Source organism: Dermacentor albipictus, chromosome 1, assembly GCF_038994185.2.
Source record: "Dermacentor albipictus isolate Rhodes 1998 colony chromosome 1, USDA_Dalb.pri_finalv2, whole genome shotgun sequence".
NCBI lineage: Eukaryota > Metazoa > Arthropoda > Arachnida > Ixodida > Ixodidae > Dermacentor > Dermacentor albipictus.
In genome coordinates this window covers 474,428,874-474,444,142 of record NC_091821.1, presented here as the reverse complement: position 1 = coordinate 474,444,142, position 15,269 = coordinate 474,428,874, and the positions used below count along the sequence as shown (strand labels likewise).

At 47.0% G+C, this 15,269-nt stretch overlaps 1 protein-coding gene across 1 annotated transcript in view; it reads right to left on the bottom strand.

The window, feature by feature from the left end:
• Positions 1-3,197: 3,197 nt before the first annotated feature.
• The window catches only part of LOC135908890 (cytochrome P450 4V2-like), a 50,181-nt gene continuing 38,109 nt past the window's right edge, over positions 3,198-15,269 (bottom strand). Inside the window, exons 10-11 of the mRNA XM_065440729.2 lie at positions 6,215-6,394; positions 3,198-4,095 (exon numbers count right to left, since the gene is read on the bottom strand). Of these exons, the coding sequence (XP_065296801.1) occupies positions 3,929-4,095; positions 6,215-6,394 (347 nt within the window). The 3' untranslated portion in view covers positions 3,198-3,928. The remainder of the gene's footprint in view (positions 4,096-6,214; positions 6,395-15,269) is intronic.

The following is a 15,269-nucleotide window of genomic DNA, read 5'->3' as shown; positions in this document are numbered from 1 at the left end:
TCGAATCCCTCTCCACTTGAGCGTGCTCCTCACCTCTTGTCAACCAATTAGATGAGACAAGCCGCTCAGTGTAGGCAATGTTATTCGTTTTTCAAGCAAACAAAAGTGACGTCCTATGAACGAGGAGAGCGTTTGATTGGTCTGTTCAGACAACCCTGTGGGTAACCGCCCTATGTTTGTGTCGGCGTTTACGCAAATTTGACGTCAGGGTATTGGAATAAAAACATACTGGAATAGGTTTACGTTATAGCACCCCAGGATAAAAATGTGATCTGATACACTGTCACGCATGAAACGCTGTCAGTCATTTGTCTCTGTTTATTAGCCACTTATACAACTGTTTTTACAGCGAAGCTATATGTGGTTAGCCGATTCGTCCGCCCATCTGCCCGTCCGTCTGTCGATCACCTGTACGGCGAAAACTCCTCCAGCGCAACTCCATGCGCATGCGCGACAAAAAAAAATACATTAGAGAGGGAGCTCGCGATTGGCCTACACCACCTAGGTATAGCACAAGGCCTGTTTACTCCGATCCATAACGTCACGCTACCTGGCCCGAAATTTCGACTGACAAGGCTGGCGTGATGAAAGCGGTGATGTCGAAATCAATGTTGCCTACTCAAGAGCATCCCCACTAGATTCTATAGTAGTCTGGGCGGGTAACATGACGTCATGGAACGGAGTCAGAATGCCTTGTGCTATCTGCGTGGTGTTGGACTAGCTGCGCCAGTATTGACGTCGTTGCTCTCCGTCGCAGCCGCGCGCTCGCGCAACAGTTTCTCTCTGGCTCCGAAATGGGTGGGCCGCGCGTTCTGCATTCTCCTGAGGAGCGGGTAGCTTGCGATCAGCAACGCTGCGACCAGAACCGGGAATGAGCTCGTTTACTCCGTGCCGATGCTGCAGCCCGTGCACAAGAGCAGGTTCGTGCAGCCGAGCGCAAGCAGCAACTGAGTACCGAGTACCAAGCCGTCGTTTAATGAACTGTCGGTATCAACACAGTGATTAACACCGTGACCACACGTTTCAGCTTCGCTGGTAAACCATCTGTAGGGAGTGCTTGGGAGGTGATTTTTTTTTATTGTCGGAATAAACAATATACATCTGAAAACAAGCCGAACCGAAGAGTCTACTAGAATCGAAGAGCATCATTTTATGTTCTCCATGTTTCGATTTTCTACTCAATATCATTGTCAATAAGGCAGCAAGGAAGCACGCTTACTGCTACCTCTGTCCTTTTTTGAAGACCTTTAGCAAATTGCAGCGTCGTGCTAACACATTGCCCAAGTACACTGTGATGAAGGAACAGCTCTTTCCGAAAAAAAAAAGAAAATCCCGGTCCTCGCACGATCGTACCTGCCACCGCACTTCCCAGGCCGACAACATGCGATGTATGCGCGCTCACACATTGAGCGACAGGGCCAGCCACTTGGTGCGCCCTCTCAGCCGTTACCACACTGCAAGCAGAGTCAGCAGCATCGGGTGTAGCTTCCCATTTGGAAGTCAAATTCAGTGAGGGGTCGCTGCCTCCCTAGAAGGGACGAGGGAAAGAGCGCAGCACCGAAATCGCTCCATTCCCGGTGGGCTTCCCTGCAAAGCCGGGAAGCTCATTCATCCTGAGCCACACGCGCATGCTGCTGCGAAGGGAACCGAAGCGGCGAGGAAGCGAGGAGCAGCGGTGGGCCACGCCGGCCCCCCAGTCACCGGTTGTCTTGGTCGGCACTCTTCCCCGCGCACGCACACACAGCCGCCGCTTCTCAGCGGCGACTCGCGCGCTGCTGATGAATCGACCTCATATCGCCGCAGCGTGGGACTAGCCCGAGCTGCGCCCGCAACGGGGCGTTTGGAATTAGCCTGCCCGCATGCCCAGGGGCGGCGTGGCGTGTTTATGCGCGAGACCCGAGAAACGCCGAGCGAGCGAGCGAGCTCTTTCGCGGTGTAGTTGATAGGCGTGCTAGAGCCCGGGACGGTTTTCCGCAGCTCTATAACTGACTTGACAGGAGCGGAAGGAAGGAAGTGGCGGGAGAGAGAGAGAGGAAGGGGTGCAAGCAGGGAGAACGACTTCCGCGACATTTTAGGTGACGGTGGCGGCGGCTGGCTCGCTCACTCAGCCGCTCTTTTCGCGCGGGTACATGGCACATATGCGACGCTCCTCGTCGACCCCCAAGCTTTCTCATTGGGGCCAGCTTTCCCGCACGGCTTCTTATATCATGATAGCCGACAGAGCGAGGCAGCGTCATCGCCGTACGGCTAATCGGCACCCCGGGTGCTTATATCAAGTTTATAAAGACCGGCAAACGAAGAGGGGAAGAAAATGGGGGTGGGAAAGAGACGGAGTTGAGTGTGTGGCTGGCCGGGACGGAAGCAAACCGCTGCTTTGGCGAACAGATTGAGGGCACAGAAGGCCAAGCGTGAGGGAAGCCGGACGGCGAAGCGTTCTGTCGCTATCGCCGCCTGCGGAGCAGCTCAGGGTAGAGAAAACGAGCGGCCGCTCATCGACTCGCCAGCGCTGGCCGCATAAACCACACGCCACTGGAGCTTTCACTTCCTTTGAGCGTCGGCAAGGAAGAACAGCGACCGGGACAGAGAGGGAGAGAGCGTTTACGAGAAAGTGGAGCTAGAAACGGAGGCCGCGGCAAGGCCGTCGGGCGAGAAGCGACGCGCGCGCGAAACCTCATTTCACGCGCGCGCTTCCTCCACGCCGTTAATGTAAGCCCATGAATAACGCCCTGTTGATCCCCTAAAACGAGTAGCGCCCAATAATGCCTTCCTTGTACGCTGCAGATGCTCCCTGCCGCACTGTCTGTCTCTCTCTCTCTATATCTCTCTCTTTCTCTCTCTCTATCTCTCTCTCAATTTCTCGGCCTGCGCGCTTTCGTTTCTCCGTACGAGCATATGTATGTGGATTCTCGAAGATCCCACAAAACAACTTTATATACTTGCGTCTGTTGTGGTTCACCGTTCGACGTTCAGTCGGCGAAGCTGTTTTTTGCGTTTGTAACTGAGTGGCGAATGAAGTACGTTTGCCAAACCTAAATTAAATCGCTGTGTTTTCTTAATGCGTCTCATCACCGTTACATTTTGATTTTGCACCCGTCGGAAACGCGGCTAGCTACCCGGTGCCGGCGTAATTAAAGTTTGGGTCATTATTCGTGGTGGAATGATCCTTTAACCGTTCAGAGAATTTCAAAGTAGTGCCGTTGTTTACCCGTCAGAGCAGGTTGAGATACTTGGCTTTGAATCAACCCGGAAAAGATGGAATATTGCTGCATAAAAAAATTTTCAAAATCATAGTGCATCATAAGATACGCGCAGGACTTAACACTGCGATTTACGGTACGTCCCTTTATTTACTGCTGTAAATAATGGTAGCCAACTTGAACAACCACTAGACCGGTTTCTAGTTCTAAATAGGGTTAAATTCGTGAAATGCACAATTGCATATTTCTAATTGTAAATGCACAAACTTGTATAATTAGGAATAACTTGTAACGATAATTACCGCTTCGTCCTTATACGGGTAAAACTTAGGAGCTATGACTTTCTCTATGAATGAGCTTTCCATTCATCCAAGCACAATTTAATTTTCCATTGTATAAGAAAATGACACCAGGAGTTAAATTTTAATACAGAAGAAAAAAACGACAACAACGATTGATGGTGGTCGGCAATCAGTCCTGCCAGTATAAATAATAGATTTATATGCCGTTCTCTGCGTCTGTGAAGATAAACAAAGATTTTGTCATAGAGAATTTGGAAAACTTAGGGACAAACATAAAAACACATCAGTCCTTGGTATTCTGCATAGCATACCAGTAACGCGATGAGGTGGGGCATAAGGACATCTCTCGCTAGGGAACACATTCCGAGACATGAACACATTTGTTATGCAAAACGCTTTGATTTATGTACAAATATAATGGAAGTACAGCTATAGTTGCTGTCTTCTGCGGAACCACACAGGAAGTCCTCCCTTAGCCTTAAGGACAATCTCAAAGGTCATCTCAACTTCTTCGAGGGGGCGCGTAGACTCGATGGTGAACTTGGTGAGGATCTTCGCCAGCACAACCTTTATTTCCATCATAACAAACTTCTGACCTGCGAGTCGCAAGACATAATTAGAGGGTTAGATCCAGATATTTATTTAAACAAACTCAATAAAAGTAGTTCAATAAAAAAAGGAAGCAAACGTAAATAAAAACATTGCAGATAGAAGGAACATTCTATGTGTAGGTACTCCAAATCAGTTTTCTGTGTGAGGAGATGTATTTTATGCAGCGACACACAGAAGGATATATCTCGCATGGCGATCGGCGACGTTGGCATAGTCAGTGTTTGCATTCTCTCTGTGCAAAAGCGAGATAGGCATGATGACGCTAACTTGTAACACATGGGACAACACAACCGCGCTTAAACCTTCAAAAAGCTATAGTGTGCGAAAACGTTGAGCGAAATAAAATAATAGCAACTCACATACGTGAAGCCAGATGAAGCCGTTACTCGCTCGAGTAAATATTGACGTGATGTGGGACGCACCTGGTGTGCACGTATATACGGGAGGAGGAGGAGGTGGAAATAACTTTATTGTGCGCCCTGCGAGTTGGTGAATACGGGATGATTACTTCTAAGCTCAACTGAATTGTTAAAAATCCCCTGTTGCATATAACATGGTTCTACTCCCTGAACTCGATTAGTCAGAGACGCGGACATTAGAAATTGAACACATGTTCATTCAGAGACCGCATTAGAAATTGAAACACATGTTCATCAAATTAACAAATATTCACAAGTTAACTTCTTAGTTACTGACATTAGGGCACATATCGAAATTTAAGAACTGTAAGGCCTGTCCACTTGGTATGAATTTTCAGAATTACACCAGTTTTGATATATGAGCCACCAAATTTGCCCTAAGAATCCACTGTTGTTCAGCTCACATGTTTAACAAGAGGCTCTTTTATACATTGAATCACAAAGTAACTGCAACGCCCACGTACTTCGTCCCACAATTTGTGGAGTAATTTTTCGAAGCTAGTGTAATCCTGGAAATCAGTCTGAAGTAAATACCTCCTTCAGCCTCAACAGCTACGACTCGTAAATGGTAGTACGTTCCGTAACGTGATTAATCAAAAGTTGATTAATGATATTGTGTTACTTAGTTGAATATTGATTTGAAGTTGATTCCTCGTGCTAGTAATGTCCGCCTTTCTGAATGATCGAGCTCAAGGAGTAAAATTACGTTATCTGGAACAGGTGCTTCTCTTTTTTTTTTTTTGAAAATTCGGTAAAGCTTGAACATTATCCCCACCTTATGGTAGCCCGGCTGCAATAAAGGGGGCTACTTTCCCTTTGGCTTCTGCCCACGAACAAGCGTTCAAAGTGCCGCCGTTCTTGGGAGAAACGTCGCAACGTCCTTGCGTTCTACGCCCTTGCAGTTCACGGATACACCCACCGGATACAGCTGCCGAGTCGGCACGTGCGTCGACTGGACGCAGTGTGAACGACATGTCAGTTCTGCATGTACGCTTCTCGAGACAGAGCTCGTGTGCCTCTTGCGCGGAGCGTTTCGTCCGAGCGATTTTATCGGTGTGCCGCAGGCCTCGAACAAAACCATTGGTCGCGTGTTCTTGGCAGTGGAATTCGAAAAATAAAAAAATAATAAAAAAGCCACTTCATCCGAGAGCCCACGCCCGGGAGATATGATCTTTTGAATGCTTGCGAATAATAATTATAACAAAATCACGTCTATTGCCTGCAGCTTATGTGTGCAACATTCACATAGAATATTAAGGGGTGAAGTACATCCTTAAAACAGTGGTTTAACGCAGAGAAAACTTGAAGGATCATTTGAAGACGAGCGCACACGCACTAACACTCTTTTTCTTGCCTGCAAATACTAGCAAGCTACAACGTCGAGAGCACACTAATCAACTTGCCCAGCGACACGGTTTACGGAAAAATCGCTGCCGCGTCGCACTCCCTCTCAAGAATCGACGCAGTCCGATATATCAGCCGTTGATATGGTGTACGAAAATAGAAAACTGGGGAAAGTTGGTACTGGCTGGTGGTCCTAACCCCGCCGCGTCTTCGCCGCGCATATTTGTAACCATTGACGCGATAGTGATTTGATACTTTTTTATTTCATAGCCAGTGGGCGAATACCTTCGAGAAGATGGCACATTTAGTGCTTAAAAACGCAGATCGTCGCTTTACTTACCTATGCAGTTCTTGGGGCCTGCGGAGAAGGGGATGTAGCTGTACGGATGTCGCCGGCTGTTTTCTTCTGACATGAACCTCTCCGGTATGTACTCTTCTGGTTTGTCGAACTGGTTCGGATTTCTGTGCAGGCTGAATATGTTGAGGAAGCATGCCAGACCTTGCGGCAAGGTATAGCCATCTGCGAGAGGCAGAAAAGGAAGGCTATGCTTTGAGCCCATAGGTGGGCGGAATAAGCATGACACTGAGTCGCACTGACTCATCAATATGTTTTTTTTTTCTTTTTGAGGATACACACTCACGCTCATCGGCACCCACTCAGTCCACTCTCGCTCTTTGTCAATCACAGGTTGTCACACTCGCGATTGAGAAATCAGTGCGAATGAGTACTAGTGAACGCACTCCTGAGAGAGTATGCCGACGTATAGAACTGGTGAGGCGTTGTTCGACGCATGGTTTAGTGTCGAGAATTACACAATGCTAGAAAATGCAAACTGTTGGCGTATGCTCTGGCAAAGACAAAACATTGGGAAAACTCTTTATTACCGTGTCAGTACAACGAGGTGCCTTACTGTGCGAGTAATTGTAGTAGAGTTAACTGAAGCTTCAATTTCACGTTTTAGAAAATGTACAGTAACTAAAATGCTTCCTTTTCCGAAAGCCAGCGAGCATATTCTCCTGACAAGCAGCAGGGGCGGCGAATACAGGATGTCTTTATGAAAACTTCGCAGTACCGAATCTTCTGGCGACAAGCTATTCAGCCTAAGAGCGGCTGAAATCAAGCTGCATTGATGCGGCACAAAACTGCGCTACCAAATGTGCTCATGTAACCCAAGCTAACGCACCCTGCGAGCGTCACATTTTTGCAGCGGTGCGGGTCCTGCGACGACGTTGAGCCTTCCGGCAGTCTTATAGCTTGCCTCATGGTGCCGTCGCCTCGCAACATATAATTTGCATGTATCACGGCTGCTAGTAAACCCACTTTAAGCTGATCTTGTGGTAGAGGATGCTTGCTGCACTGCGTTTTACAACTTCTATCGTATAGCCAAAATTTCAGGCTGGACCTGGTGGGCCCTTCAAAAGAAAGGTTGACCTGAGCAACTGCTGTCTGAATGCATGGGAATGGCAGAACGACGAACGTGTAATGATCCAAACAAGAAAAATTGACCCGAGCGAAGCCCAGTGACAACCCGAGGTTGGAAGGCTCCTTAGTCCAGGAATTCTCCGGCTTCGACTGCTCCCTTGGCCCTGGCGACGAGTTGTCGTTGGTCTTCCAGGTCACCGAAGGCGAGTTTGACCTCCCAGGTTTCGACTGCGTGACCTTCGTTTGCTTGCTGTGCTCGGTTAGCGTCCGTTTCCGGTTACAGTTTGCTGTCTTCATGCCACGGGCATTCCAGCGACAAGTCTGCGAAGGTGTCGGGTATGTTGCAGAGTGGGCAAAGGTAGCCAGCTTCCATTGTCGGCTATGTCGCATTTAATTTCTGAAAATGTGCCTGCTCTAGGAAGTATATATGTATATGTAAATCGGGCCCCTCGGTTAACCCCCTTTGTTTTCGTTCATTACATAACGAGGGTCTCGAATTCAGCAACATTAACGCCTTTAGGTAGCGCGTGTGGGTTTATTGACCAGTTGCCTTCACCCAAAATCATCACGTACTCGTGGAGCTTGCAGCAGAAAGGATGTTGCACATCCGCCGCCAAAGTTAGTGAGTGGTGGCGCTGGCGCACACTCCCAGGGTTAGTTCTTGCAGTGACACATAAATAGCCCAGAATGTGGATGGTAAAACGGCGCCGCGGTCGTTCAATTGGTAAAGCATCGCACGTGTAATGCGAAGACGTGGGATCATTCCCCACCAGCAACAAGTTGTTTTTCTTTTCATGCACTTTCATGTTCATTAATTTACAATTTCTTTGATTCAGTTGTTAAGTACAAGTAATGTCCCTGTGTGGTTTGTGGTGTCTATTTGTTGGCTATATATATATATATATATATATATATATATATATATATATATATATATATATATGTGTGTGTGCCGCTGTGGTTGTTCAGTGGCTATGGTGTTGGGCTGCTGAGGGTCGCGGGATCGAATCCCGGCCACGGCGGCCGCATTTCGATGGGGGCGAAATGCGAAAACACCCGTGTGCTTAGATTTAGGATCACGTTAAAGAACCCCAGGTGGCCAAAATTTCCGGAATCCTCCACTACGGCGTGCCTCATATTCAGAAGGTGGTTTTGGCACGTAAAACCCCAAATATTACTATATATATATATATATATATATATATATATATATATATATATATATATATATATATATATATATATATATATATATATATATATATATATATATATATATATATATATATATATATATATATATATATATATATATATTAAGAGCATTTAAACTGCCATCTTTCTCGCCGAGCAAACGCTGGCTTGCATTCTGTCTACCGTTTGCATAGGCGCTTCACGCAAACAGCCAGGCAGTCAGGACTCGTGAAGAAAGGTGCGCTAGCCAAGATGCCAAGTTTTCCCTGCTTTTAAGCAGAAGCGATTTCTCTTGCGTTACTGGCGCACCAGGCGTCGTGCGCCTTTCCTCGCACAACTTGGAACCTGTGGAGCTGTCCATCCTAAACCGGGGAATGAAGTTCAACTTGGCCTCTGGTCCGAACACAAGAAAGCTGACCTGCGCTGTGGAGCAAGCTGTGCTCCAAGTTGAACCTCATCTTCGGGACGAAGCAAGAGCGCGAGCTATCGGCACGCTCTCGACGCTTTCACGAGTGAAAATGACGGACATCGCACAGCACGAGAAACATGCGGTAAAAAGACTTCAATGGAACGAGAAGATTGTTATCCTAACCGCCGATAAAGCTAGTGCAAAAGTTGTACTGGGCAAGGAAGACTACAGAATGAAAATTTCAATTCTGCTTCACGATACGGCCACCTACGCGAAGTTGAACAGGGACCCGACCAAGAAGGTACAGTCCCAGCTTCAAAAGATGCTTACTAAAGTTTTCGAGTTCATCCCCCCACCCCACCCCCCGAGAAAATGAGACTCTATTTTCACCTCTTGGATGCCACAATGGTTCTTCCCCAGCAATACACAGTGTGTCTAAGATACACATGCCCGACATACATTTACGCCCAATTGTTGACTTTACACGATCAACGCTTCATAAGTTATCAAACTATCTGCATCAGGTGCTGCGACCACTTGTCGGAAACACATCTTGTAATGTTAAAGGCTCGGCACATTTTGTTAACATTCTGAAGAAAAGTAACTTGGATGACGAAGACTGGTTGGTTTCCTTTGACGAGAAATCAATGTTCACATCAGTACCTATAGATTTCTCCGTGGAAAGCTGCAACCAAGTGCTTAGATTCGTCTCTACCCTCAAGAACCCCTTGTACCCCGTTCGAGGTACAAGGTCTCTTTCGCCTTCTACTCTTCTGCCTTAGCAGCACTTCGTGTTTTATAGGAACTACTACAAGCATGTTTTTGGCACAGCCATGGGGGGCTCCATTTCTGTGGCGTGTGAAAACCTGGCCTTGGAAGCCATCGAGAGCAAAGCTTTGGCTACCTTCGCGCGGCCTCCAAGAACGCTCCTTCGTTACGTAGACGACGGTTTCTGCGTGATCCACAAGTCAGAAGTGCAACCGTTTCTGGGCCACTTGAACTCTATTGAACGGTCTATCAAATTCAAGGTTGAATAAGAAAGCAACGGAAGAATTCCCTTCCTGGACGTCCTTGTACAACGCTCTTTCGGTGGCTTCTCTGTACAACTGTACGCAGGTTGTGCCACATCACTTGAGCCAAGAATTTAAAAATGAAGGGCGCATTGTTACATTCGAACGCATACTATTCGCAATAGCCCATAGTAACTCATACATTTGTTTCCCCATAACTCAATAATTAAGTTCAACTACACAAGTTTTTAATTATTGGCTCAGGACCCCACATATGATACGCAGATTTGTAGAACACCTTCAGAAACCACCGATTGAGCTGTTTCCTTTGAGATACATCTCACGTAGTCGTTTCTTCCGGATTGCAAAGAAAGCCCAAGAAATATGGAAAAAGTCACGTGACGGAGCGCTTGCGCAGTGGTACCGTGCTGCTCTCGAGTGTGCGTTCGGTGAACAAGGTCCGCTCCCATCGGATGACGGCGAAAATGCATGCTGCTGGCCGAGCGCTGCCAGTGAGATAAAGAGTGCCCTGCCTATTCCTCGTCGCCCATTATGATGCTCTCAAATTCTTAGGGACCACCAAGATGAGCCGGGGACCATCAGCTGCTTAATTCTTTTGTAGAACAGGCCATCTTGGATCATAAAGCCATTGTTGCGTGTCGGCGAAGCAGTTAGGGTGAAGAGAAAACATTTAAAAATTGCATTCTGGGGTTTTACGCGTCAAAACCACTTTCTGATTATGAGGCACGCCGTAGTGGAGGACTTCGAAAATGTCGACCATCTGGGGTTCTTTAACGAGCACCTAAATCTAAGTACACGGGTGTTTTCGCCCCCATCGAAATGCAGCCACCGTCGCCGGTATTCGATCCCGCGACCTCGTGCTCAGCAGCCCAATGCCATAGCCACTGAGCAACCACGGCGGGTTAAGGTAAAAAGGGAATCCAGGCTGCGGTCGTTGCACTACCCTTCCCGGCACGGTCTGAAACAAGAATATCGTCGATGGCGGCCAGAAACTCATCAAAACTGTCGACGTCACATGCAGTTGGTGGAGGGAACTTCGAAAGACAGTCGGCGTCCGGATGATGGCGGCCACTCTGGTAACGAGCTCTTGTAATGGTCAAATGTCTGCAAACGTTGCGCCCATGGAGCAAGGCGGCCAGATGGGTCGCGGAGACCAGCCAACCAACTTATTGAATGGTGATCAGTAACGACCGTAAAGCGGCGCCCATAGAGATATGGGCGGAACTTGTCAACAACGAGGACGACAGCGAGGTACTCGTGCTCATTGACGGTGTAATTCAGTTCAGTCTTGCTCGATGAACGGCTGGCGTAGGCAATGGCATGCTCGGCGCCACGAAAACACTGGACGAGGACGATTGCACTCGCGTCGATGTGCGATTCTGTCGTGGTAGAGGAGTCAAAATGACTAAGTATGGGTCCCGAAGAGAGCAGAAACTCCAGTTGACAAAACGAGGAATCGAAATCCGCTGTCCAGGTAAAAGGCGCAGCAGTGAAGTCAGAAGGTGGGCAGTAGCGGCAAAGTTGGGTACAAAACGTCGGAAGTACGAGCAAAGACCCAAGAAAGTTCTCAGCCTCTCTTGTGACTGCTGTTGATTAAAGGACCCCTCACCAGGACCCATACCAAATTTTGGTTATACGCTGGAAGTTGTCAGGTGTCCTCTAGGGGGCGTTGTGCGGCAAAAAAAAAAAGATTTCACATCGGCTGATCAATAGCAGAGATAGAAATATTTCAGTGCCTCGAACCCGTGATTTCAGAAGGTGAGCTCCACTGCACAGCCAGACGCTTTCTCCACTTCCCCGTCTAGCATCCGCAAGCGAAATTCCTTCCCTGCCTTCTACGATACCGAACCTCGAGGATCGCGTGACGCATACGTCACAGGCGCCACCTTCATTTTTTTTTCTCCCAACTTTCTTCTTTGCAACCCTGCGATCTTACGCTGACGTCGTTGCGCGAGGGCTGTTGTGATGTCTCGTTTCACGCAGCGCACGATTTTGCGCACTGTGCACAACGACACATGACTAATGGTATAATTCAGTGTCACACGAATACTGAGGCAGAACAAACGAATCGAAGAGCGTGATCCCTCACTGGAACACGGTAGAAAATGACATAGTTTCGGTACCTACGCACGTGACTGCACGACTGTGGGGACAAGCAGATGAAGCGGAAGTACATCTCTCTTGCTTCGGTGCAAAGTAAAACAAGAAACCCGCGCACCTTCCGTTTGTCTGTTTTATTATTTCTCTAAACTTCAATTCGTCCATTCAAGCCACAGATCACACAAATAACAGATGTTGTCTTGAATAATTCTCGAAGTCACGTGTCACCACTAGCGACGTCACACTGCGGACACGGCTACGCAGGCGCAGGGACACGACTGCGTCACCGTCCGGCTTGGAGCGTGGTCGCCGCGAAGGAAAGGGAAAACGGCTTTCGGATTGTAATTTCAGACCTTTCCGCGGCGCGTAGCGATGTAATACTTTGCAGATGCGATCGTTAGCGCGCATTGTATGTTCTGCGTTTGTGAGCTCAAAATGGCAAGACCGGGGGATAAGCCCTTTAGGGTAGCTAACTTCAGCGACCTTATGTGGGTCTGGTCGCGCACCGTGCTTAAATTGTCTACTAGATGTGCAAGCACAAGCGCCTCTCGTTGGCCAAAGTGTTTTTTTGAGTTGAGGGTAAAGGCAGCTGGTTCAAGGCACGGCAAAACAAGGCACAACAACGTCAAGTCAATGATTTTGCTCTGCAAAAGTCCGGCAAGAATTTGCAATGTCGTCAAGATAATATAAACAAATCGCCCATTTCATGCCACGCAGTACCATGTTCAAACACCTTTCAAATTTCGCGAGCGCGTTGCACAAACCGAACGGAATGATATTGAAGTCTGGAGCTACAAAAGCGGTTTCCTATGTGTCGGCTGAATGCATGGGTATCTGCCAGTAGCCCGATCGGAGGTTCACAGATGAAAAGTAGGATGCGGAATGAAGAGCGTTGATAATGTCATCCATCCGGGGAAGTGGATACATATCCTTTTTTGTCACAGAATTGAGATGCTGGTAGTCAACATACGAACTCCAGCATCCGTCTTTCTTTTTCGCGAGGATAACCGGCGCCGCCCAAGGGCCAGGTGAATCATGAATGACGTCATTGGCTCGTATGTCGTCGACCTCTTGAGCGATCAAAAGCGTGGCAGTTTGGGCGAATTGGTATGTCATGACTATTTTAGGCTTGTAGCGCATCTCGGAAAGAGCAAGAAGGAAAGTGGAAGGGATAATGAAAAGGAACGAAGAACAGAGTGAGCGCTAACTTCCAATTGATGGTTTATTTCGTCACACAGCAGGCTACTTATACACTCAGCGAACCATGTGACATGAAGAGATTACACAAAAAACCAAGCAACAAAACCGGAAGTAACCATGTGAAAATACATATTCAGGCAGCCTGTGGTGGCAGTCGGGGATACGCCAATTCATGGTTTGATAACGATAATGAAGGTGAGCTTACACATGCATGGCCCAGACCTATGATATCCTTTGCATCGGTGCTTTCTTTTGTGAGCTGATTATGGCTAAGACCTAGAATGACGCATTCCTCTAAAACAGGTTCGCATCCACACGTTTTGCAGTGCTGTGCGAGAAACCCCCCAGCTGTAATACAACTCTTAGCATTGTAACTGTGTTCGCGCAGCCTATCATTGAGACATAAGCCAGTTTGACCGATAAAACGTTTTCCGCACTTGAGTGAAAAACAATAAACAACACAATGTGTGCAATTAACGAACTTCTTTTTATTATTCTTATCACAGCTAGGAGGAGCCTCCTTATTCGGATTCGTGAGCTTGCAAATCCTCAGCTTGTTAGGGGCAGAAAACAACACACGAATATTCGCTCGCTTGGATATTAAGATTATGTGAGATAGTGTGAATATAAGGAATAATGCTTGTCCTACCCCGAGTAGTTGCAGAATTATCTTCGTGTTGATTGTCTTTTCTGAGCTCTCTTAGAATCCGTTCTGCTACTGACACTTGTAGGGACACGGGATAAGCAGCCTCCGAAAGCCGTTCGCACTGAGAGGCAAAGCTAGGCGAAACACTATGGTGGCCCGACTTTTCGAAAACATTATGTAGGCAAAGGTTAGCAATGCCTCTCTTGACCAACTTAGAATGAGCAGAATGAAACGGAAGAAGTGGTTTATTAGCACGAGGTTCATAGTATTGAAACGTATTGGTGGACGCAGGCTAATAATATAAATCCTGAAATTACTTTCTTCAAATTGCCGAAAATTGGTACAATAAAAAAGTTGAGCATCATATTTACGACTTCCAAGCCATGTGACAAATAGAGACATCAGATTTCACAAAAATGAATTTTTAAGATGATATAATGTGGGCAGAAAATGATGTATTAGTTCAGAGCATATATACGAAGTTATTACATTGTTTATGCGAATCACGCAAAAGTCCTTCTCACAGATTTTTCGTACATTTCAAAGCAATTTATATCAATTTTGCCTGCTTAAAACGTCCCGATAAGTGGAGCTTGCAGACTTTCGTTCCCAAGTAGCAGAGTAGCAATTCGGTGTGCCATTTCTTTTTAACCTTGACAATTTTGGCAATATTCTCGCGAAATAAATCCGAAATAAGCTCGCAGCTGTCCGCAGATTGACTCTATTTAGGAGAACAAAGCTAGTCGAAATTTATTAAGTCGATGCCGAGAATGACGATTCGTCCATTTTCATGTGTTCAAACACAAGCTACATTGGGTAACGTGGTACCATTAAGTGACCCGATCACTACTGACGTTTGAGTCCGGCTTGACATAGCCGACCAACACCTCGGAATCTCTAAACTAAAAGGGGGCCTTCACGTTTTAACCACCAGGAAAACCAACGAAGAGGTTCGGAACGAAGCTTCTTGGAGTTAAGAAGAGGGGGAAATAACATTTAATGCTGCCTATGAGTGAGGCGAGTCTAGCAGTGTTATTGGAGGAATTAGAGGGTAGTAAATGGGATATAATATGGCTCAGTGAGGTTAGGAGGACAAAAGAAGCATATACAGTGCTAAAAAGCGGGCACGTACTGTGCTACCGGGGCTTAGCGGAGAGACGAGAACTAGGAGTCGGATTCCTGATTAATAAGGAAATAGCTGGTAACATACAGGGATTCTATAGCATCAACGAGAGGGTGGCAGGTCTTGTGAAACTTAATAAGAGGTAAAAATTGAAGGTGGTACAAGTCTAGGCCCCTACATGCAGTCATGATGATCAGGAAGTCGAAAGCTTTTATGAAGACGTGGAATCGGCGATGGGTAAAGTCAAAACAAAATACACTATACTGATG